Source organism: Corvus hawaiiensis, chromosome 11 (assembly GCF_020740725.1).
Source record: "Corvus hawaiiensis isolate bCorHaw1 chromosome 11, bCorHaw1.pri.cur, whole genome shotgun sequence".
In the NCBI taxonomy this organism is placed as follows: domain Eukaryota; kingdom Metazoa; phylum Chordata; class Aves; order Passeriformes; family Corvidae; genus Corvus; species Corvus hawaiiensis.
The window spans coordinates 19,789,066-19,812,070 of NC_063223.1; the positions used below are offsets into that span (position 1 = coordinate 19,789,066).

General features: G+C 41.6%; 1 protein-coding gene across 3 annotated transcripts in view; it reads right to left on the reverse strand.

Moving 5' to 3' along the window:
- DCAF1 (DDB1 and CUL4 associated factor 1) overlaps window positions 1–23,005 on the reverse strand; it is a 49,092-nt gene that overhangs the window by 17,643 nt on the left and 8,444 nt on the right. For all 3 annotated transcript variants that reach the window (XM_048315502.1, XM_048315503.1, XM_048315504.1), the window contains exons 3-21: window positions 21,550–21,626; window positions 21,220–21,293; window positions 20,159–20,272; window positions 18,282–18,419; window positions 16,956–17,459; window positions 15,687–15,788; window positions 14,407–14,565; window positions 12,955–13,134; window positions 11,894–12,103; window positions 10,554–10,723; window positions 9,274–9,398; window positions 6,965–8,225; window positions 5,869–6,067; window positions 5,114–5,196; window positions 4,240–4,324; window positions 2,600–2,833; window positions 1,958–2,051; window positions 1,397–1,501; window positions 627–700 (exon numbers count right to left, since the gene is read on the reverse strand). In XM_048315502.1, coding sequence (XP_048171459.1) covers window positions 627–700; window positions 1,397–1,501; window positions 1,958–2,051; window positions 2,600–2,833; window positions 4,240–4,324; window positions 5,114–5,196; window positions 5,869–6,067; window positions 6,965–8,225; window positions 9,274–9,398; window positions 10,554–10,723; window positions 11,894–12,103; window positions 12,955–13,134; window positions 14,407–14,565; window positions 15,687–15,788; window positions 16,956–17,459; window positions 18,282–18,419; window positions 20,159–20,272; window positions 21,220–21,293; window positions 21,550–21,626 — 3,988 coding nt within the window. The remainder of the gene's footprint in view (window positions 1–626; window positions 701–1,396; window positions 1,502–1,957; window positions 2,052–2,599; window positions 2,834–4,239; window positions 4,325–5,113; window positions 5,197–5,868; window positions 6,068–6,964; window positions 8,226–9,273; window positions 9,399–10,553; window positions 10,724–11,893; window positions 12,104–12,954; window positions 13,135–14,406; window positions 14,566–15,686; window positions 15,789–16,955; window positions 17,460–18,281; window positions 18,420–20,158; window positions 20,273–21,219; window positions 21,294–21,549; window positions 21,627–23,005) is intronic.

Here is a 23,005-nt window from a genome sequence, read left to right on the forward strand (position 1 = left end):
TTGCTTTTGTGGTCTGTAGGGATCAGTGGTTCAGAGAGTATAAAGCTGACAGGATTAGTCACTACATGTGCATAATCAGGCTTCAAGAAATGGGGTTCTGACAACATATTATTGAGCAAACAACTGCATCCCTAACAAACTAGAAGTTTTGCTCAGTAATTTTTGCTTCAAATCCCTAGCTTCTGGGATTTTGCTAGGAACACAAGTGTAAAAGGAGCAATATGAGTGATTCACAGTAAAGCTCTACAGGAAGCCCCCGCAAGATTGCATTTCCCAGTTATTTGGTACAGGGCACATTTTAATTTGCAGTAATAGGAAATCATTGCTATAAATAAGAAAAAAACACATTTCTCTTATGCTCATGAGAAGGAAAACCTCTGTACATATTAAAGTGGGGAGAGTTTGAAGAAGAGAAGCAAATGTGTTTGGAAACTTAAGGAATGAGAGGCAGCAAAACAAGACTGCAGGGGGTGCAGAATAAAAAGCTAACAGCATCTTTAGCACCATCAAAACACCACCACTACTTAGGACATGAATTTAACAGCAGGAACTCCAAAAAAGAAACAACAAAAGCAGTGCATTCAAACCACAGCTACAGAGACCAGAGTTTATTTTAGCTGCTTTACCTCAATGACAGCCAGATAGCAGTCCTTGCTGTCTGTGCACAAGTCAAAGATATTCCTCTTTACATCTATGGTAGCTGGAAAACATCACAGAACAAACTCAGTGGTTAACTGCAGGTTACTTAATGCTCACTGAAAAAGAAGTGTCTAAAAGCAAATAATACCATCTCGGGACAAGAAAAAAAACAGCTGAAACAGAAGTGAAATGAATGTAGGTAATTCAACCTGTAATAAAGAATAGAAACATTGGAGATCATTGTAAAAAACAGCCATGTAAGCTCTTAACCTGCTCTGCATGGTGCCTCCTCCCTTGTTAATACATTTATTGGTTTCCCTAAGCACAGTACACAACAGATCATCCTTCAGAATAGGTGGCAACAAAAAGGGACTGAGCTGTGACCTATGTCTCCCTTCAACAGCAAAAGCCACATTTGTTTACGTCCACAGCAGCAATTAGCTTAGCTCCATGAGCTAAAAAAAGAGCCCCATGTGAAATGAGAGCAATGCCATCCTGGCCAAGTGACCTACTGTCTCAGATTATGCCTTACTTGAGAAGAAGAAAGGAAATAAAGCCAGAACAGTAGCAAGTAAGGCAGTCACACACTGAATGGGATATGATACTTGAAATTATGTCAGAGTTAAACCCAACTCCTGTGCTTCGATATAGCAGTTTGTTTTCTCACACATGCAAAGAGAAGTGAATGTTACTAAACAAACTTTCAATAGACCTTCAAACCTCCAGACAAAGCTACTGGCTGCTCTCTTACTCTTACCTATAGGTTTATAATCAGTTGCATTAAATGTCCTGAAAGAAGAGCCAAATGGACTTCTCATTCTCTCCTCCAGAAGGTCATCCTCATCATCTGCCTGCAACATAGCTGAAACAACAAAAGATTATTCCACAAATCTGCCTTCCATTAGTCACTACCATTAATCGGCTTCAGATCAAATTAGACTCTGATATGAATTTTCTTTATATTTAATAGCTTGGCAAGACCCATTTAATATCTACTCTTCCAGAGATGCCTTTATTGATACTACAGATCATCAAAACTTAATACAGAGGACAAAATTATTTTCTCAAGCATCACTGGATCTGCCATTATACAACAGGTTGCTTTTTAATCTCACAAATTAGTTGTGATATTGCTGATACAGAAAACTGTCTTTGTCAGCAATACACGTAGCATGAACATCCTGGAAAAAACCCAGTTCACACATGCCACTAAGGCCTGGAGTTACACAGTCTCTGAAGCTTCCCATTTCACTGAACAAGCATCTACTTATCTCACAAGAGGTGACCCACGAGAGGGATGTAAGGGGAGAAGTCCTACCTCCATACATCACTGTGCCAGTATAGTTGAAGACCACACGACACTGATCCAGAGCAGGTACTGTGTGTAACAAATGGAAAGTTCGGAGGTCCCACTGAAAAAAACACAGGCTAAGGAGCAACAAACAATTAAAAGTTTCTATTTCCTTTTCAGTGAAGTGGCAAAGAACTGACTGCCTGCATTCAAGAAACCTCATTGCCACTCTCTTGCAAATATGGTGGAAGCAGGGTTGGATTCTACCACTACAATTCCATTTCATGTGTTCAAAATGAAAAAGCTCCTACTCAAAATGGCATTCCCAGTCATGAGAGGTTACTGCAGTACACCTTCAAGGCTGATCTTGTTAGGACATGGGAAGAGAGCTGAGAGCTCAGCCATGGAGCGTGTATCAGAAAAGAAAGTCTCTCTTGCTCTCTCTTTGTATTAAGTGTTTTCTCTAGGCTACATCAGAGGCAGAATATCTAGATTTAAATTAGCTACCTAACAGTCCCTACTCTTCCTTGATTCACAGATAGAAACTCCTGCTACCACATGTAACATGTAACACAGCAGACCATTCACACAACTCTGCAAACAGCTACTTGTTCATCCATACCAATTCTTGAGCTCCCAGCACCAGTTACCACAGTGGCCAAAGGATACAATTTCAGTGTTGACTATGACCTCCAGCCCATTGGGATGGAAAACACCACTGATAGTCATGTTGAATTTGTCAAACTTGTGGATGGCTTGTGCTGATCTGACATCCCAGAGGACACCATCATTTAGGACAAGGTCATCAGTGGGGTTAAAAGTGGCACAGTTCTTCTTGTAGTTGTTGGCAAGATCTGGGTTAAACAGAGTCAATAGCTTGTTGCCAGTCTGAATATCATAGATCTTTCAGATTAAAAAGAAAAAGAAAGATTAGTCACAATTTGTAATATACCTGTGCCTAAAATCACCCCCTGTTCCCCTTTCTAGATTGCTTACAGAATCACCCCACTCCCCATTTCACTTTTCCATTTCATGTGACAGCATTCCATAAATAACCCTTCCTAGCAGTCCTTTAATAGTTTTTTCACAGCTGGAACCAAGCCTCACAATAAGTTTTGGCCAGTGCTTGGCTTACTGCAGGTTCACTGACATAATTCACTACAATCAGGATGAGTTCCAAATAAAATAACCTCACTATGAGGAATAGACTGGAAAGCTGCAATCACAAGGTACCACTTAGCCAGAAACTATTTCAGAAATGGAACTGCTTTCAGAGCAGATGGTATTTACAAACATTAAAACTCCAAAGCACACAAGTGAGGGGAATAAAGCCAGAAACTATAGAAAAGGAGTTAAAATTCCTGGCATTTACACAGAAAGGCAACTTTGAGCTTTGGCACATGAAACTTTGGGAATATAAGAAGGGCTTCAAACTATCACAAAGGGTTTACGATCATCTCCTCAGATAAATCTGATCTGTAACATCCTTCAGAGTCTAGCTCTTGTTCAAACTTACAGAGGAAAATATTCTCAAGAACTGGAAAACAAATCTGTTTACCAGATAAACACAAGACACAAACTGATCTGACTTTCGGCTAGATCCAAGTTAAAAACTGGGCAGGAATGGAGAGTTTACTTAAACAAATCAGAGTTACATGTGAAATTATAAATAATTTGAATAATTTGTATTACATGAAAATTTTTTATGCAAATTCTCTTTCAAGAGAGACATGGCCTATAACAAATGCAAATTAGCCCTGCAAAGCAGCAGAAGCTCTCTTGAGCCTTGTCTGTCCAATTTGCAGGTATTCATGCAAAGCACTACAACAGTACTCTCTGAAGATACAGTGCTAAAGTTAAATTACCCAAAAGTAAGCTGCAAATGCAGGGGGGAGGGCAAAAGAAGGACACTTGTAATAGGTCATTTCCCACAGCTGTTGACTGAGCTACTGTTTACAGTGGAACTTTCTTATTATTACTATTACTGAAAAGTAAGACTAAGAAAGCAAGTTCAAAAGAAAAAAAACCACCCTGCATGATCTCCCTCAAATGAATAAAACAAAGCAGAATCTACAATTGCTCAGGATACTTGCCCAGAGGCAACACATCCACACTTGTGCTACAGCTGGTTGAGATAGTCAAGTTTATACCCTCAGGAACAGGGAGAGGTTATTTGACACTCTCAAAGCTTTCCTCTGAAGCTCATTAGTTACACAGAGCATCAAAGTACTCACATCAGTTAATAAACATCCTATGGAGAATTATATTCCTGCCAGAGCTTCACAGCCAGGAGCTTTCCTGGTACTTACATGTGCAATGTCTCCCTTTGTGCCAATGACCCTGTCCTGAGAGTGCTTGCTGAACTCCACATAGTGGTCATCAGGGAAGGAATGCCTGCAGATACAGACAGTAAAAAAGTCAAGGAATTGCAGATTCTATGTGACCCAAGCAACACCAACAACTCCAGCACAGGTCTCAACAACAGAAAAGATGTAGAAAACGCTTTCCTTTGCCACTGACCATAACATGCTGCAGTAGCAAATTCAGACCTGCCACCAACAGGGCCTGCCATAAACATGACACTCTTTGGAGAAGTCAGCAATTGATGGCACCATGAACAATTCAAACACGTGCAGCCTGAGGAAGTTAAACCTTTCCTCTGAAAAAAGGCCTCTAGCTGACCCCATGCAGATCACACCAAAACAGTTGTTTACAACTGAAGTAGACAACAACAAACCTTTTAAAAATGAGGAGTTTTTCACCCATTTTTTTATGGGAAGGAACAATTGTAAGTACTGAAATAGGTTTTAAAGAGTTTGCAGTCCAGGTCTAACAATTTCATCCTGCAAACCACCTTGCTAGTTGAATTCTGAACTGGCTACATAAAGATTGCCAAGACAATTTACAAACATGAGAATAAAAACACAAACATGTTTCTTTGCCTTCAGGAGTAACAGTGACTTTACTGATCTATCTTGCACTAAACAGGACTTTAAGTAGAATTTAGAATTTGCTCTGTACCAAATAAAATAGGGAATATACCAACATAAGAAAGGGAGCACGTTTTATTTTTCACAAGAGACATTGTGAGATCTGTGCTATTCTGTTTTACAGAGTTTACTCCTGTATCAAATGGTTCTTCCAGCTGCAGCACACCCCACAGCTGAATCAGAGTGTACCTACTTCATATCAAAGACAGACTTCATTCCCCACAATGCAGACAGAGGTTGGCTCCACGTAGCAGATGTCAGCAATAAAGATCCATCCTGGATTTCCAGATTGGAGTGGAGGAAGGGAAAAGAATACCAGGGAAAACAGAGGTTAATATTTTACCTGTACACTTTTAACTTACAAGATCAATTTAGAAACTAAAGAGCACATGTTTGTGCCTAATACTACTCCTATAGGGATAAAATCCAGGTATCTAATACTCTGTACAACAAAGAGCCCTTGGTAGACAAGCTTTGTTCCCATTGTTATTCCTAATCTATGATGTTAACAGCAGATAAAATCAGGATCATTCATGGCTGAATTCTGATGTCCTGTGAATGGAGTCCATTTTGCTTGTAAATCTTTTCTTTCTTCCTAGAATCATCCCCTGAAAAGTTTCTTTTTCCAGCAAAGGGAAGATACAGGAACTCTGATATCTGATCCCACACATAAATAAATGTGTAATAGCCAGTTTAAGCATTCTTCTACTTCCAGATATATATATTGATTTCTTAAGAAGACACATAGCCACTGTGTATCTTCTATATTATCTTGGAAGAAAAAACCCCTAAATGTAGAACTCACAAGAGTGAGAGTATGCAACTATTACAAGTACTTCAATAACAGGCACTGCAGGCCAGCCAGTAGGTACATTTTAGATATACATATCCAGGTGGGCCCAAAACATACCAGGGCCTAAAAATCAGAACATGTCTGTGATTCTTTACCCTGGATGGCTCAAGGTGCGTGATGGCAGAGTTATGGCAGTTGTAACTGGCCTCCTCCTGTCCACTGAACACGTTGTAGAGTTTCAACTGCCCCGTGCAAGTACCCAGCATTAAGAATCGTTCTCTTGCAGAAAATGCGCAACAGGTAAAGCCACTCTCATCTTCATTTGCTTCCCTGAACACAGAAATTGGACGGAACCTAGAGAAAGCAAAAATACATGGGTAACCCAAAAGAGAGAAGCAAAACTGAAATGCTGTGTGATGATATTAAATCCAGCCCTTAAATATTACATAGGTACAAGTTATAGCTTTCTTCTAGAGCAAGGTAAGTGTCAATCTGAAGACTAGTGCTCGAGTACTACAACAGTGTTTGCAATCTTTAGGGTCTGTTTTCCACTATGTGGTACTTCTGTTAAAGCACATCATTAAGCTGAAGCACTTGGACTCCATCTTCAAAGTTGGATTGATGGAAAACCTGTAATGTCAACACCTGGGTAAGTACAGAGAGCTAGCAAAAAAATTCCTAACAGTTCTGAAACACTTAGCACAGGATGTCACATCAGCCAAACAACCTCCTGACATCACAGCTTCCCATGGTGACACTGCTTTCACTGTGAAGATGCTTTCATGAACGTGTCATCTTTATTTTCATAAACTTTACATCACCTTCCAGTTTAACCTCAGGAAAGGCCATATAAAGAGGCAACTGGTGGTGCTGATGATTCAGTTGCAAGAACAAAATACAGTTTTCACTGTCCTGCATCTGTCAGCCAACCATCCTCAAGGCTATACTACACTCTCATGTAAAATTGGTGCTACATACTCACCTTCCAAAGGAGAACAAAGAGCTACCAGCTTCATTAGTCAGTGTTGCTACTGAAAATAAAGTGTGCTTTGGGTACTAAGGGTCAGCACTAAGGACAAGACAAACAGAACTACTAAAAAAGCCTTTCAAGGATCTCTCACTGTCACTGTGAATGAAAACTCTCTTGTCTCCAAGGATACTTCACTGTGGGACTGCACTGCCTGAATCCAGGTAATGCTTTTTGGCACAGGGTACATCCTGAGAGGGATCACAACATTGTTTCTTCCTTACCTGCTAAATATAAGGTGTCTATCAAAGCAGCCACCATCCACCCCTCCGTACTTCGGAAAGGCTGCCCTGCGGGTCAGCCGTGAGGTAAAGTTAGTGGGCGCCTGGCGCCTCTGTTTTGGCTCAGGACACTGGTGGGGAGTAAAGAGAGAGAAAGGGGGACAGGTGGCAACAGGGTTCTTGCAGCGGGCGTGCTGCTCCCTAAGGTACTCTGTGATTATACTGTCCAGCGTGGGTGGGGAAGGAAGGTGTCTGTCCAGCTGCTTTTTGATAGCTGGGCTCTGGCTGTAGGCGCCATGGTCCGATTTTTGTCGCAACACTCTGATTTTCCTGCCGTTGCAGGGAGACGGCCTCTCCCTGACAAAGCTAATCCTGCCAATCAGAGGAGAGTTGCTGGCATAAGAAGGGCCTGGAAGGGCAGGTGGACCTTGGGATGCAGACGGCCTTGCCTGAGCATGGACAGAGGTGGCAGTGGAACCTACAGCAGTGTGGCTACTCAAACGGGCTGAGATGCCGTTAGCTATGCGAGGAGTGCGAGGCAGAGTCACCGGAGAGGCAGCGGCCGCAACAGGGGTGAAGGCAGAGGAGTGAGATGCTGCAGTCATGGGCAGGTCAGCCTCTTTTGTAAGGACAGACGCAGTTTCCCCGAGGCCCTTAGAGATGAGATGGTTCCGGATCAGCAGCAGCAGCTCCTTCTCAGGAAATGTGATCCTCGACTGGGCCACCACATCCGCCTTCTGCAGCCGAGCCAGCGAGACGTCCGTGCCGATGAGCAGGGGCTTCCCTGAGACGCGCTCGATGAGCTCGGCAGCGTATTTGCAGAACTTCACGTGCTCGCTGCGCTTGTCCTGCAGCACCGGCTCCTTCATCAGCTGCTGGATCTGACAGCTGCTGAACAGGGGCAGCTTGCTGATAATCTGCCGGACGGTGCTACTGCGCGACAGCCCCACCAGGGCTTTGCAAGCCAGTGCCCGGATCTGATCTGCATCAGTGATCGGCATCTTCACAGACAGCAACGACAGCAGCACCTTGATGCCATTGTTGGACTGCACCACATTCCACATCTTGGCTAACGTGTGCTCACTGCTCTTGGGGGCCTGAGGAAGCTTTCGACGAGGAGTTCCAGAGATGAATTTCCCGATGCTGGAGATCCGATTATCTGGGCCACACACACAATTGATGATGATCTGAAGGGCTGATTTCTGAATCTCAGCATCATGGATGAAAAACTCACCCTCAGCAACTCCAAGGATGATACTAATACCTAGTGAGGGAAATAAATAGTTTCTTCAATACTCCAAAATGTATCTTACACAAGTTGATCAGACAAGTAGGGGAGTTGTCCAACAAATCTGAAGAAAATTTCCCTTAATTCTGGAAGTTCCTGAAGTTCTGCTAACTAATCTAAGACATATTCTTCTACCTCCCTAGCAAAATGTTTTCCTGCACTGCTGTTCCTCCACTTCATCATCAGTAGGTAGTGTCATACAATCTCTCAGATCAAGCACAGCCCAGGAGTAAAAAAATCTAAGGTATCCAGACCAGAGCAAGATGCACAGATATGCTCTGATTCTTACTGCAGAGAGCAACTCTCCTATACAAGACACCAAGTCATTGAAAACAAAGTAATCATATAACAACTTCCAAAAGGAATCAAGCAAAAAAGAAATTTTAGGGTTACTTTTTTTCCCCCACAGAATTCCTGTTAGTTTCTGCTTCAGAAGATCAAAACCCTCACAGAATTGGTATTTGCCTACAGAGTCTTTGTGCAAAAGAAATTGTCTTTTGCCTATATCTAGTACCCTGCCTGCCCTTTATTTTCATTTTCTTAAAAAGAAAAGTGAGGCTCCAGTTAAAGCAGAAGCCTTGGATCTGATCCAGGCACATCTCACTCATTTACATGCTGAACCTGGAGGCAACCAGTTGCAGCATAACTCACACAGCAATAATTGTTCCTCTCCCATACTCTCGAATGCCATATCCTCAGGAGACCTTAATTTCTGGGAAACTGAGGAAACCTAATAATCCCATTATAAAAGTAGATTTGCCTCTACCTGTATTTAATGAGCTCTTGAAAACAAGTGCAAGAGAAAGACCTGCCTCTAAACATGTAACCCAACCTAATCATGCTAATCATGACACCATTTTAACCACAGTGCACTCTCCCATTTATTTGCATCCTTGACAGTAACTCTGAGTACATGAATTCTTTTAACCCTTGTCTCACTGTAGGCGAGGAATAGCCAGCCAAAACCCATGTAGCAGAAGACACCTGATAAATGTGTAAGTCATCAGGACTGTATTCAGCTTACCCACAGTGGAAACAGTAGATCCAGCTTCATCTAACACATCCACAGGTTCTGCCAGTTGCAACTGGATTTTAGGAACTACAGTCAGGATGGCCAGTACATCCAAAGCATACCGTACTGTGTCATTCCTGGAAGACAGCAACAGAAGAACTTCTTAGAATTGCATGTACAGAGTTGTTTCAATAACATGAAATAGCATTCAATTTACTCTACTCCAACAAATTGAAGTAAATCAGTCACACCTGCTGCATGGGGCCTTTTGATTTTAGAATGAAATGGGCTGGTCTCCACAGAAGGCAGTGCTCACATGCACACCACTGCCTGCAGTCTGCCAACATTTATCCCACAGGCTCCTAAAAGCACTGTAATTTTGTATTTATAAAAATAAGAATGTTAAGACTTACTATCGAAAGCATTCTAAATTAAGCTTCTAAATCTAATCTAAATCTACATCTAGAAACACTGCTGTCTCAAATACTCTGTCACCAGTTAACTAGGAAGTTCTTCTGAAGTCAAGGGCAACTATTTAGCAGCAAACCAGACAACTCTGATAGTCAAAAGATACCAATTTAGGCTCCAGTTTAAGAGAGACACAGGTGTGTGGAAGGTGAAAAGGGATGTTCAACAGGAGGTGAGAGAGCAGAACAATGCAAAGAAGAGGAGATCTATCACCTGTGTGGAAAGGTAGGAGTTAACCCAGGTAGCAATTAGGAAACAGCTGCAGAAGGAAAGAAACAGGAGAACACAAACTACCCAGGAGAGTGCAAGCTGAGAGGGAGGGAAGCAGGGAACTGCAAAACAGATTTCAAAGGCTTTCAAGTTAAGTTAAGCAAGGAGCTCCTGTAGGCAGCAGAAATAAGGAGGAGGGAGCCCTGGTCCACCTCATTCCAGCATTAAGATAGGTCTTGATTTCACCCTCTCCATGGAACATTTTCTAGCCTCTCTCTTAACAAAAAAGTAAACAAATTTTGAGACAGATAGAAAGAGGCACAGACCTGTGATGAAGCTTTTCTGAGAAATCAGTGTCATAGTAATCAAAGGCCTGAGGCATTCTGGCTCCTCAGAAATTTCTTGATATCCCTCTCTCTACCTCAACATTTTAGTCCTGCTTTCCCCAGAGTTAACTTCCATAAGCGCTGTGTGGCCCCAGCACAGGCCCTAACAGCACTAACCAGCATGTGCCTGTTTTAAACACTATCAGGGCAGAAAATCTGGAAATGTAATGTTCTGCCCAAGAGCCACAAGTGCTGCACTCAAATAGAGCACTACAGCAAACAGCTCACCTTGCATAGTACGTCTTCCAGTTGCAGGCAATGGAAATGAGTTGAAGCATGAGCTGGACACAAGACAATTTGAGAAAAACCTCTGCTGGCTCCCAGTAGAGCTGTGCTGGACCGTACTCAATCAGAAACTCCATCATCTCTACAATCTGCTCATGAGTATAGGAGCAGGCCTGCAAGAAAAGGGACACCATTAGATCAAAAGGGTTACAAACTTGCACATCTAATCCCCCACTGCTGGGATTTAACTGAAAACTGCATCTGCAAGATTAGACTACCACTGTCTTGCAGATTAAGTACTTACTTTCCGGTTTATTCCCCAGTTATAAAAGAATACAGCAACTGTCACTACAATATACAATAATAAGCTTAAGGAAAATATCCTTTAAGTTTCTTTACAGTCTTAGAAAGCTTAAGCCAATTTAAGAGGAAAAGTTACATTAAATTAAAATTCTACTCTGCTTTTAAGCTACTAATCTAGTAGTTACTACACCATCATTCAATATACACTTGTGCTAAAATATTAAAAAGGTTGCTAAAAATATTCAATTACAGTTTCTAAGTTTTGACTACAAAACATACTGAATAAAAAAAAGAAAATCCTAGCAAGTTTGCCTTTCAATATTTTTTAATTACATGAGAAAACAACAGCTTATATACATTTCTTTATTTATGGAAAATAAGTGATTTCTGCACCCTTATATTTTCTTATTTCAGTTCCTCTAGAAAAACATAATAAATTAAATCAGAAACCACAGGTGAATGTGCTCTTTCAAAACAAGCAGCCATAAATTCCAGTTTAAAAAAACTCCAACAAACAAACAAAACCAAAACAACCAACAAAACCAGCTTTGCAGGGAGAAATCAGGAAAAAAAATCATGGCCAAGACTATGGACTATTATCTATCTGGGTATCACAGGTAATTTCTAAAACCAGTGGTGTCCAAAAGACATTTCAGTTATTATCAAATCAAACTTATTTCCAAGTTTTTCAACACTATGCACCTCTATACACATACAGATTTTGTCCTTTCAGAGATTCACAGCATAGAAAACCCCGCAAGTATCAAAAACAACTTGCCTTTGAGTTTTTGAGAGATGGAAAGGGAACCACAGCACATGAGTAGGAGCCTTAATCAAATGTAATTCAGACGAACCTCAAGGGCTCCTCTGTATTTTCCTACTGCAGTTCCATTCCACACAACAGGAAAAAAGTACAAAAAAAATAATTGCAGCCTGCCTAGTTATTGCACTGGCTTCGAAGGGTATCTACATATGTCTGCAGCTTGGATTCAACTGAGAAATGGAACCACCATGTGAAAAGCTTGCAATGTGCTCCTCACCTTGTAGGGGGGCTGTGGATGGACCAGGATGCCGCCCTCAGTGCGCTGGAGCGACTGCTTCACCTGCTCCAGTTTGATGGCAAGGTGAGCCTCAAAGTACCGACGCAGTGCCATGCAGGTGTGCTTCCCTGTCTGGCGACTGGCAAAGATCTCATCATCACTCAGGAGGGCTCCTTGGTCTTCCAGGTTTAAGATCTCCAGAGTGCTTATCTTCAGAAAGAGGTTGGGTGTGGAAAAAGAAGTTTCATCAGCCCAGACTCCAGGAAAAAAGCACCTACACCTCTCAGCTGCTCTCGTACCAAACCCAAAGACACTGCCTTTGCTGTACACAACATAGAAGCACACTGAGAGCTGACAAAAGGGTCAGAGCAGAACAGAAAAGGGTCTCTGCATGGGTAAATAGCCTAAATGGAACCATGCCCTCTCCTCCACTATCTATGAAGACACAAACGCAGAAGTCACATCAGTGTAGGTCTGGAGGCAGTGTTGTGCCGAGTACTATTAGGCATAATACAGCATCATACATTGTGCTAGCACCCTGCAGCATTGATGCCCCTGAGTCAGACACAGCCAAGCTGCAGGAGTGCACAGCAACACCCTGCAGACATTGCAGCTTTTGTACATGAGCAGTGTCACTTGTGCCCAGAAGCTACCGTGGTTACTGCAGCACGCACACAGCTATTCCCCTCCTGGAACAAGGCTGCATTTATCCACATCCAACAGGGTGCAAGTGTATGTGGAGTGGTAAGAAACATTTTGACTACCACTAAGCCACAACTGTCTGAATGAGTATTGCTTAACGCAGGACTTGCACCAAAAAGCTCCCAAAGGGTAGCAAGTCTCTAGACAATAATCGTAATAATAAAAATAAAAATAATAAAGATAAAAGGATGCATGCACATGTTGCTTAGAAAACTCAACCCACCTCTCCATCTCTTGGGAATTGAGGAGGAAAAACCCCGAGCAAAACTAAACAAAAGAACAAAACTCCACAGTTGCACTTACAGGGTGCAAAACCTGACACTAAACCCCTGTTCCCTGCTTAAAGCCACAGCCCTTACCAGGTTAACCAGACGTCGCAGCCCATCGTGCCTGTCAAAGAGCTCCAGGACAGCACGGAAGGAGAAGCAAATGGAGAAGAACATGGTGGCATGGCAGCAGCCCGAGGCGTGGGAGCACTCCATCAGCCACAAGGTATAGTTCACTACGTCTGAAAGCACATTATGGGGGTGCATGCACACCTAGAAAGCAAAAGAACGTTCTTGAGGAGGACTTCAAAGAGATTGCTGAAGAGAATTCCAAGGAGAATGAAGACTCTTTGAGAAGCAGAGGACAAGTATCAGTTATTCCCAGCTTGACTTGGGATATCTGAGACATGAAACAAAAAGTCCCATTTCCAAACCAGTAAAAAAAAGCTGCTGTTAAGACTAATAAAGGGTATGATTCGGTAATGTAGGACTAGAAATTGGTCCATTCCCAGAGCAAAGCACAATGAACACAGCAGTCTTAGTGTAGCACAATTCCAGAGAGTCCTTCTCTGTACCACTTCCACAAATCCAAAGAATGCTATGCTAGAGGCAGACAGGTTTTCACTGAAGAAATAAAAATTCTGCTCAGTGTAACAGTACCACATGCTATGTTGAGGTTCTAGCAAACTCTGGCAGCACTGAAACCTAGGGGAATTGCAAGGATCATCAAATGCAAGTGTAAAGCCTGACTCTTCTTTGGAAACAGACAACTGAGCTGGTCTTTTCCTGTTCTCAGACCATGCCTCTGAGACGTGCAGACCATGAGCTCAGAACTGCACCTTTGCATATGCCTGTTAACTTCTACTGAGCAGGAACTGGAAACCCTCTGCCAGGGTCAGTGCCAAGAGCAACAGCACAGAGCTGAAGTGCTGGCACCAGCTGCTGTGTGCCAAGTTAGCAGAGCTATCCATCTTTTCTCTGCTGGTGTTGGATGTACTCACAGAATACAGTGCTACCAGCTTCAGACCGGAGGCTTGGCATGGACTACCTTGAAGCTGGCTTCCTCTGAAATCCAAAATGTACCACAGACACCTGCTCTACCTGGTATCTGTACATACTGGGATAACATCTGGCAGAATATCTGGAACCATGCACGGAGAAAAAGAACCTCAGGTGGAGGAGTCCATTGGAACAGACAGGAAAAGAAAGGCAAATGAGAATGAAGGAGGTTTTTGTTTGGATTTTTTGAGAGAAAGAGGGAAGAATAGAATGAAAAGGGTGATTAAAGTATTGAGACAATGCTGACAAGGTCTTCAGTTAATTCCCTAGGAACTGAAATCCACACCCTTGAAACAATACACTGTTATTCACATACACACCTTAGAACAATACACTATTATTCATATACCTCCTAATGCCTGCATATGTCAGTCATCCATATAAATTTGCTTTTAAGCTTAGATGTTTATTCACTGTTTGAACACAGGTAGGAACACTAAGAAATGATGGGAATCACTGCAGTTACAGTACAAGAAGGACTCTTACCCTCTCCATTGCATCTTGATTGTACGACAAGTAATACAAACACATGGACACTCCTGTTGCTGCCATGGAAGGACGAGGAATCTCCAGCAACTTTTGCACTCCTCCATGAGCAACAAACTCTGTTGCAAACTTGTTGTGCAGCAGCAATGATGCCAAATGCTAAGGAAGGATAAAAGCAGATTAGACTGGGATTCTTCAAACTGTCATCAATTCCATCCCCATCCCACAGAAAAACAGAGAGCAGAAAAAGCAAGTGCTCTGTGCTTTGTCCACCTCATTTCCTCCTCCCATCACATTTAATCCAGAATGTAGCATTTATCCCAATGACAAAAGCAAAAGAGGCACTACCACTTTTTTACACATCTTGTGAAAGAAATACAAGAAAAGCAGAGCAACTCAGAAATTATCCAACAGGCCACCTTAAGGTCTTTCTATTGTCATCAAATTCACTCACTTTCTATTATCACTGATGATTATTTAAATTTCCATTCATATTTCGATTATGACATATTGCTGACACAAGGAATTTTACAAAATGAAGTGTAAAGGCAATTAAAGGGAAGCCTGCAGCTGCTCTGAAGTGTACTGCACACTGCTTGTCTGTATCACCTACACTTTAAGAGGAAACAGTAAGAACCACTGTAAACCCCACTCTACCCCCAAGTGAAGTAACCTACAGCTTCTATAGGAACATTGCTCCTTCAAAATGAAGTGAAGGACGGAAAGAATGCACAGAAAAGTTTAGCTTGTGCTGCTGCACTGCAGGTTTGGCTTGAATAAGGTTATTTTGTGTGGCTTTTTACCTTGGGGAGGTAACCTTAAAGATGACTCACACAAAACTAGTATTTCAACCACTGAGCTCAGCAATGTCATGCTGAGGCTTCTGGGAGTAAGATGTTTATGCTCCTTACCCCTCTCAATTGTCCTTTGAGATGGCAGGCAGTGGAATAACTCGGGAATGCTATCTAAGGGCAGCAGGAATACAACCATTTAACAGAAAAAGGAATTTTTATCATCTTCAAATAGGCAGATGAAAGGTGAACTTAATGGCTCTTCCTGAACAATTAAGATCTTTTTATTCCCTCCTTCCTTTACTGTTTTTTCATTTTAAGTGCCTGACACTTACAAAACTGCAATGCATTCAAGTCGAGTGAAAGCCAACTCCAATCCCAGACACAGGCCTAAAGAAGATAAGCACTTGCCTTTGACACACAGCAAGCATATATTCAATGTTTCTACAATGTTTATGGTATATTTTATGTATTATGAAAGTAATTTACCTTAAGGGCTTCAAAAGTGAGTAGCACATCGTTGGTTCGCTTCAAATCAATGTAGTACATCATCAACTCCCTTGATCCCAGTTGCATAAAGATGGGTAGCAGCTGAGAAAAACAAAAACAGGACACTAGCTGAATGTTTCATGTGAATTACAAGGTCTCTTTTGGTTTATACTCTCTCAAACCCCCAGTTTTCCCCTATTAGCAGATACCTGTTATGAGAGGTCAGTGGTAACCAGCTCCATCCATAGGAAGCAATAAAGGTTAACAGACCTCTTGTAATACATCTGCTGACTGCAGCAAGGTGCATGGCAGCTGCCACACGGAAATCTTAAGACTGTCCTTCAAGTGCGGCTATGGAAGTCCACACAGATACCACCCCGGAGAGAGGCTCCACCTTCCATCTGTGCAAAGACAACTACCCAACAACTGAACAGAAAAAACAGGAGAGCAGGGCAACAAACCAAAACCCTTTGCATTGTTCTTTGTAACACCTTCATGCTAGTAATTCCTATTTTTATAGCCTATCATTGCTGGCATATGAAGCAATCCAGTCAGCATGCAGGGTGTTAGGGGGTAATGGTTTCTCTGGCTCTCACAGAAGCAAGGCACACATGTGCACACACAGCATCGATCACAAAGCAAAACTGTGTTGCTTTGTTCTGTTACAAATAAAAGTAAACCACAAAAAAAAAAAAAAAAAAGGAAAAAAAGAAAAAAAGAAAAAAAAAAGAAAAATGGAAACACACTTTGGTAAATCTGACACAGCCACGTTATTTTGTCCATTTAAGTAATATCAGTTTTCAAAAGCATCTGCATAACATGGGCCCTGCCACTTCTCAAAACTACCACAGAGGTTACACAAACCACTTCATTTACAATTTCAAGTTATTTCCTTAGACTTTTACTTGCAGGAATCTATCATATCCCCCTAGGAAACAGGAAAAATGTCTGCATTTCAAACAAAGTGTCATGTAAGCAAGCACCAAATTCAACAGGAACATGGGACAAAATCCCCAAGGCCATGCTCCAACTACCAGACCACACATCTGCTAGGCTCAGGTTTGAGTATTACCCACCAAGTAATATTCAAACTAATGACTTCATCAATTTAAAAGTCATCAACAACTCAGGAAAAGTTACCAATCTTAATCATGACAGGAGATATCAGAGTGTGATATAACAGTTCTGCCAATTTTCCCCCACAATGCCACTCAGCTTTGTATGGAGAATTAGAGCACAGAGTGCTTCCTCCCACCTTCATATGCTCACCTCTTGGTACTCCCCCAAGGGAGTCAGGTACTGAAGAATCAGCCTCTGCTCTATGGCAGGAGTCAAGGGGTAAAGAGTGTAATTAGTGCCAATCACCCACGGGGACATTTCTGACCAGCTGCTGTTGGACAGTTCAACAAACATCCGCTCTGGTTCCGAGGTGGAGAAGCCCAGCTTCTGCTTGGCCTTCCGGAAGCCGTCTCTTTCGTGCTGTTTCCCTGATTTGTGTTTTCTCAGTCCCCCATCATCTAGCTTTGTAGCAGAGTTTACTCTGCTACTGGTCTTATGACTTGAATCAAGATGAAAGGAGATCTCCATATCACCAGAAACTTCCTCTTGCTCTCCATCTACTGTCATCTCCCCATAATCCATATCCACAGCCTCTTCATCAAGGGGCAGCAGAGGATCTGATGGCACTTTCCGAGGACTGGGGCGCTTGTTTTCCTGTTTTGTGGTCATTTCAGTGACCTGCAACTCTCGTAGCCGACGAAGCACCAGAGCCACCTGTTTCAGAAAAGCAGCATTCATGAGAACACATTCCTTGCTTTGATCATGCAACTCACCTCAGCCATATTTTTTGTTATCATCATATAACCCACTCAACAGCATAAAGTATTATATGAGTATGCTGTGGTGTACATTTGCCCAGAGAAATAATTTCAAAGTGAGTGAGAGAACTCAAATCCATTTTGCTACAGCTACTTTCATTCTAAAATATCAGCACCATGTCTCCTGTGAGAAGGAAGTGGCTGGAAAGCCTTTAGGAACAGATGAGCTATATTGGTGCTAACAGAACCACATACCAGCTTGCAGCATCCTTCCACCATCTCTGCCCAGCCTGAAATAAAGGCAACATTCCCTTTGGAAGCAGCAGTTTTGGTAAATTGCAGTTCCACAAAACCAAAGGTCATGCTTTTACTTTTAATGTTTAGAAGACAAGTCATCACAATTTCATCATAGTTGTCTCCATGTTGACTTACCTTTCATTTTAAAACCTCTGTCTGGTGGGCAAATCACAACGTGCAATAGTTACAGATGTAAAGCTTCTGAAAATTCTTCTTTAAGGAAGGTATGAATATGAGTCTCATTAAAAAGTAAAGTATTTGACTTCTTAGGTTTCCATTGGCATTTAGAATACAACTGCTGTTAACAGAATAAGCAGGCTGCATGCTCCAACTCAGTCAGGAAAGGATGGAAACCATGACTCTTACAGACAGTATTACAACCACTGTAAGACTCATTAACCCATGAATGTGAGCTCCCCATAAATAAAAACTAAAAAGAGGTAACTACTCCACAAAGGGAAAGTGATTGAGAGATCATTACCAATTGTGAGTTCTCATCCCTGTAATTTGCAGCAATGTCCTGGTTTTCCATAGCTCCTCCCAACAGTCCCGTTGCGTATGTCCTTAGTGGCTGATCAGCCTCTCGTGCCCACTTAAAGAGATTTTCAACTATGCCTTCCTAGAAGGGAGAAAGCAAGAACCCAGTTCCAACAGTTACATTTTATCTGTAACTTCTCAGTCCCAGTGAAAGCACGTGTTGGGACGAATTCTCTCTTATCTCTAGTAATGACCAGGCTGTATTTCCTACCAAGCATGTAATGAATAAAAATACCCAGAACAAAAAAAAAAAAAAAAAAACAAAAACAAAAAAAAAAAATTCCAAAACTTTAAGCTGCATGAAACTATGCCCAAGCATTAGATATTTGGATTTGTACACCTGCAAAAAGGGGGCAGTTAAGGTACTTCCTAGGAAGCAGCAAAACACTACGGGTATGAATTAGTCCAAACAAACAACCCCAAAGCTCCAGTCAGTTTCACTAATAAAAGTCTCCAGCAATTTAGCAAATTTCAAAGAAGCTGTGTTGAACTTACATCAAGTAGAATGGAATGTGGCTAAATTTAAAACAGTCAATTGCAAAGACAATGGTTTAGAATGAAAGATTAATTTGTTTTCCCTAAACTGCCACTGGATTTGGAAAAATCAGCAACCACCCATCATTATCATGACAAATCTTGCACATAATTTGAATTCTACAATACAATAAGAGATCAATGAAAAGTAATAATGAATAGACACATTTAAATGGAAACTCCCAGCTTACAGATCTTTAGAGTTGCCTGTTATATATTTAAAGAAAATTGCATTACTATTTCAATGCTCTTATGCAATGAAAAAAAATTCTAACTGATGAGATGAGAAATCCCTTGGTCGCTAGAGGGCCTCTTTGTGACAGGAACAGCACCTTCCAAAAGCCTCCTATGTACAGGAGCCCTAAGTGCTCAAACAGAGCTCTAGATATTCTCCAGTCAAGAGGAAAAAAGTCCTTACGTGCAAAACTCAACTTCATTTCAATTTACAGAGAACTTTGGCCTCTGGAAATAGTCATATTCTCCTCAAATGGGGAACTATTGTTTTCGTTTTACATTTTTTTTGATCAATGCTTCCCAGCCTCAGCTTTGGGACAGACCACAAAGAGCTCAAATTAAATTAAATCTTCTACAAAGGGAGCACATTATTCTTTTTTTTAAATCATGCTTTAGAATTCATATGCATATTTCCAATAGTAGAGAAATTAATTTAGAACTTTTATATAAAGGACTACCTCATTTCCAAACTTGAGAAAAACATCAAGTCTTACAGATGAGGAAACTGTGCCTTGAGTGAAATTCACTTTGTCCTCACTTTCCACTCTGTGTGCACTCCTTCAGAACAATTCACTTGTAAACATACAGAAGACTGATTCAGCTGTCCATCACAGTTCCAGATAAGCCCCACAAAGCATGTGGATTTTAGACTGCTTAGTTAAAGTACGACTTGCTTATCACTTAGCTCTAGGTAAAGCTATCGCTCTGCTGGAGCTGAGGATTACTGGGCAAGTCCTCCATGTTCTATACAGCCTGCTCCATTCACAGGCCTATAAAGTAACAATTCAAATTATAACATTTCCCAAAACATTACATTAAGTTCCAGCTCCTCTGTTTGAATCAGTCTTCACACTTTAAAAAGCTATGAAATACCCAAGATTTGATTAACTGAACAAGCCAAGAGCAAAAGCCCCAAACCATTAGTAAGACTGAACAGATGGGCTCTCAGAGACAAGATTTCAATATGGCTTTTTACTGGTTTCTCCTTTGGGAAGTCTTGTTGGAGTACAAAACAAAGCAAGTTTAAAACCCAAGCTTTAGTACAGGTGATACCTTTTCCTGAAAGACAACAGCTGTTTCCAGTCCCGGCATGATGTCCAGAAGAAGTCTGCAGGCAGCAGTGTTTAGTGGAGGTTCTCTGCTTGTCATCACATAAGCATTCACTAGCTGGAGAAGATCAGGAACAGCACTGGTTTGAAATTCAACTCTGACCAAACCCAGAGCAGTGAAAGCCTTACAGCTCCCACAGCAGCAAAACAATAAAGTAAGGAATGCCAGTCTAAGCCCTGGATCTCAACATGGCCAGACTTTAGCCTGCTCCCTCAGTGCCTCAGAAGTTGAAATTACTTCTCAGAGAAGCAGAGAGTCTCTGACTTGCTGTTTGCTGACTAAATATCTATCTTCAACTGATTGGTAAAGACAAATGTCTCAAAAAACTGTAACAGTAACAGTGCAAACATGAAAAGATAACTAAAAAAATGACCATAAGAAATTGGACATTTTTAATTGTACCTGTATTTACTTATCACTTGCAGTTTAAGACAGAGAGAGACATGCAAGCAATCTGTCAGAATCCTTCCAGCAATACTGTACTGATACAGGTGTTTGCAGGGATACAAAGGTAACAAAATTCTAGCTATTAAGTCATGTTAGAGGTTAGCAATGCAAGTGGAAAGGCAGACTCTTGCCTCCTGATTCTCTGCCTGAGTCTTCTAGAGCTGACACACTCTTCTGCTCCTACAGGCAGCCCAGAAGTTCCAAGCATTCAAAAACAAGGCACTGGAATTAGTGGTATTCATTTCCATTACAGAAAGAAATTATGCTTTTGGACTTGTAGTAGAGGAGCTACATTTTCTTTAAAGAGACCAATAAACCTTGACAACAACTAATTCAATTGTTGCTACACACATTCCAATAGCCCCTTACTTGAGTCACTTTTACAGTGGCAAATGAGTTGCTCTTAACCCATCTTAAAAACCACTGTTATGGAAAAGAGAATTCTGACACCACTAAAATTAAAATTAAACAAGTACCAAGGTCAACCAGCACAGAGGAAATAAAAGCAATAAGGTGGTGTGAGGAATTGACAGAGAAAGTTCTCAGAGCAAACCTACCGCATTCATGAAATCATCATTCTTGAAGAGTATCCTCAGTAAGTGACCAAGCATGCACTCTGGGTCTGCCCGACCTGTGGGACAAACAGGAAAACACTTATCTTCCTACCTCAAGATGCCAACACTACTGTTGAAGTGGTACCTTCAAATTGACTCTGGGATGCTCTAGAGTCAGCACTACAGAGCACAGCTTCCCAGTGCAAAAGCAGTGTCAGACCTTGATGAGCAGTCAGCACATTCAGGCTAAAAGCTCTTTATTTTTGAATATGAGCTACCAGGTTAGGCACTGGGACACAGCTGGTGCTGCCAAAACCACTCAGGACACCTTACCTGGGTGTCGGTCATCAAACGGGTCCGGGTCCCCTTTGCGGTACTCTTCAGTCTCCTTCTCAATCAGCTCGGACATTCTGCAGAGGGACAACACAAAGTGAGCGGAATCCACACTCATGGAGCACAGCTCCTCACACTCACAGATCTGTCAGAGCACTCCAAACCAGCCCATCATCTTTCACCCAGTGTTCAGTGCCACCAGAGGATTTCTGCCTGTCCACAACAGGAGGGAGAGAAAAGACTGGCCTCTACTATCATCTCATTTTTAGCTCCAAAATTCACTGAACCCATAGCAACACCCCAGAGATGCACAAACATGACACTCTGAAGGGCCAACACCTTTTATCTACTCATGTTAGACTCCTTGTGGTGTTCTACAACACACAGTGTAGACAACTAGAGTAATTAAAGGGCTTGAGTAGTACCTCTCACCACCACAGTATCTCTCTTTTGCAGCAGAGCAAGTCCTGAACAGGTGACTTAATTCTTCTCCCTGTTCAGTCTGTGCAGGGGCAGCTGTTCAAACTGCCTCACAGTTTTTTGTTATTTTGCACATTAAATTTCAACCATGTTGTATAATTAAATATAAGCATTTAATAAATATTAAATACTTCTATTAAGTGCTGTGTAACCTCTACTCAATTATCACCAACTTTCTACCACGTGTCAACTACCACCACAGATAAGACAAGGAGAAACTCAGCCAGCTCCCTGTACATAGACCTCCAAAATACATTAAATGCTCCTCTCTATCAGAAAAACAAAATTGAGCTGTTTTGGAGCTATGCCTTCCCTTAAGCTGAGAAGCAGCCTCAGTAGACACAAGAAATCCTATGCTCTAATTTGTTTAGAATGAGCAGTAAGAGAATTAATTATTATTTTTATTTATACAAAATCAAGAAGAGGAAAAACTATCCCATGGTCAAGCAATAAACAATTCTATAGTCATCCACTGTCCTTCTCCATGTAGTGTTACAGGAGAAATATATGCAGTTTGAGGTGAAATAAAGAGCACTCAATTAAATTGAAAAAACATTAACAAATTAAATCTCATTTCCTTGGTACAAAGCAGGGTTCCTTCCCCTCTGTGGAGGTCCAGAGTGGAAGGCAGCACTTATGTGCAGCACAGCATTTTAAAACAACATCTTAATACCTCAGAGTAGTTATCTAGGCAGAGTTTATCACAGGGGAGGGAAAACTGCTGGAAGGCTGCAGAAATCCCTGGAAAAATATTTGTCTTTCACAGAGGATTTCCCTTACAGAACACTGCTGACTTCTCCTCTGTTCCTGTTACTTTCCAGAAAATATCCCAGTGTTCCCAGGCATGATTAGAGGCAAAAATGCACTTAGTCCTGCCTCTGTGAACTACACGGACTTGCCAGTGTGACAGAGGACGATGCCTGCCAGATTCTAAGAAGAGCAAATTAGCTCATTGGGAATGAGCAGAGAACTTTCC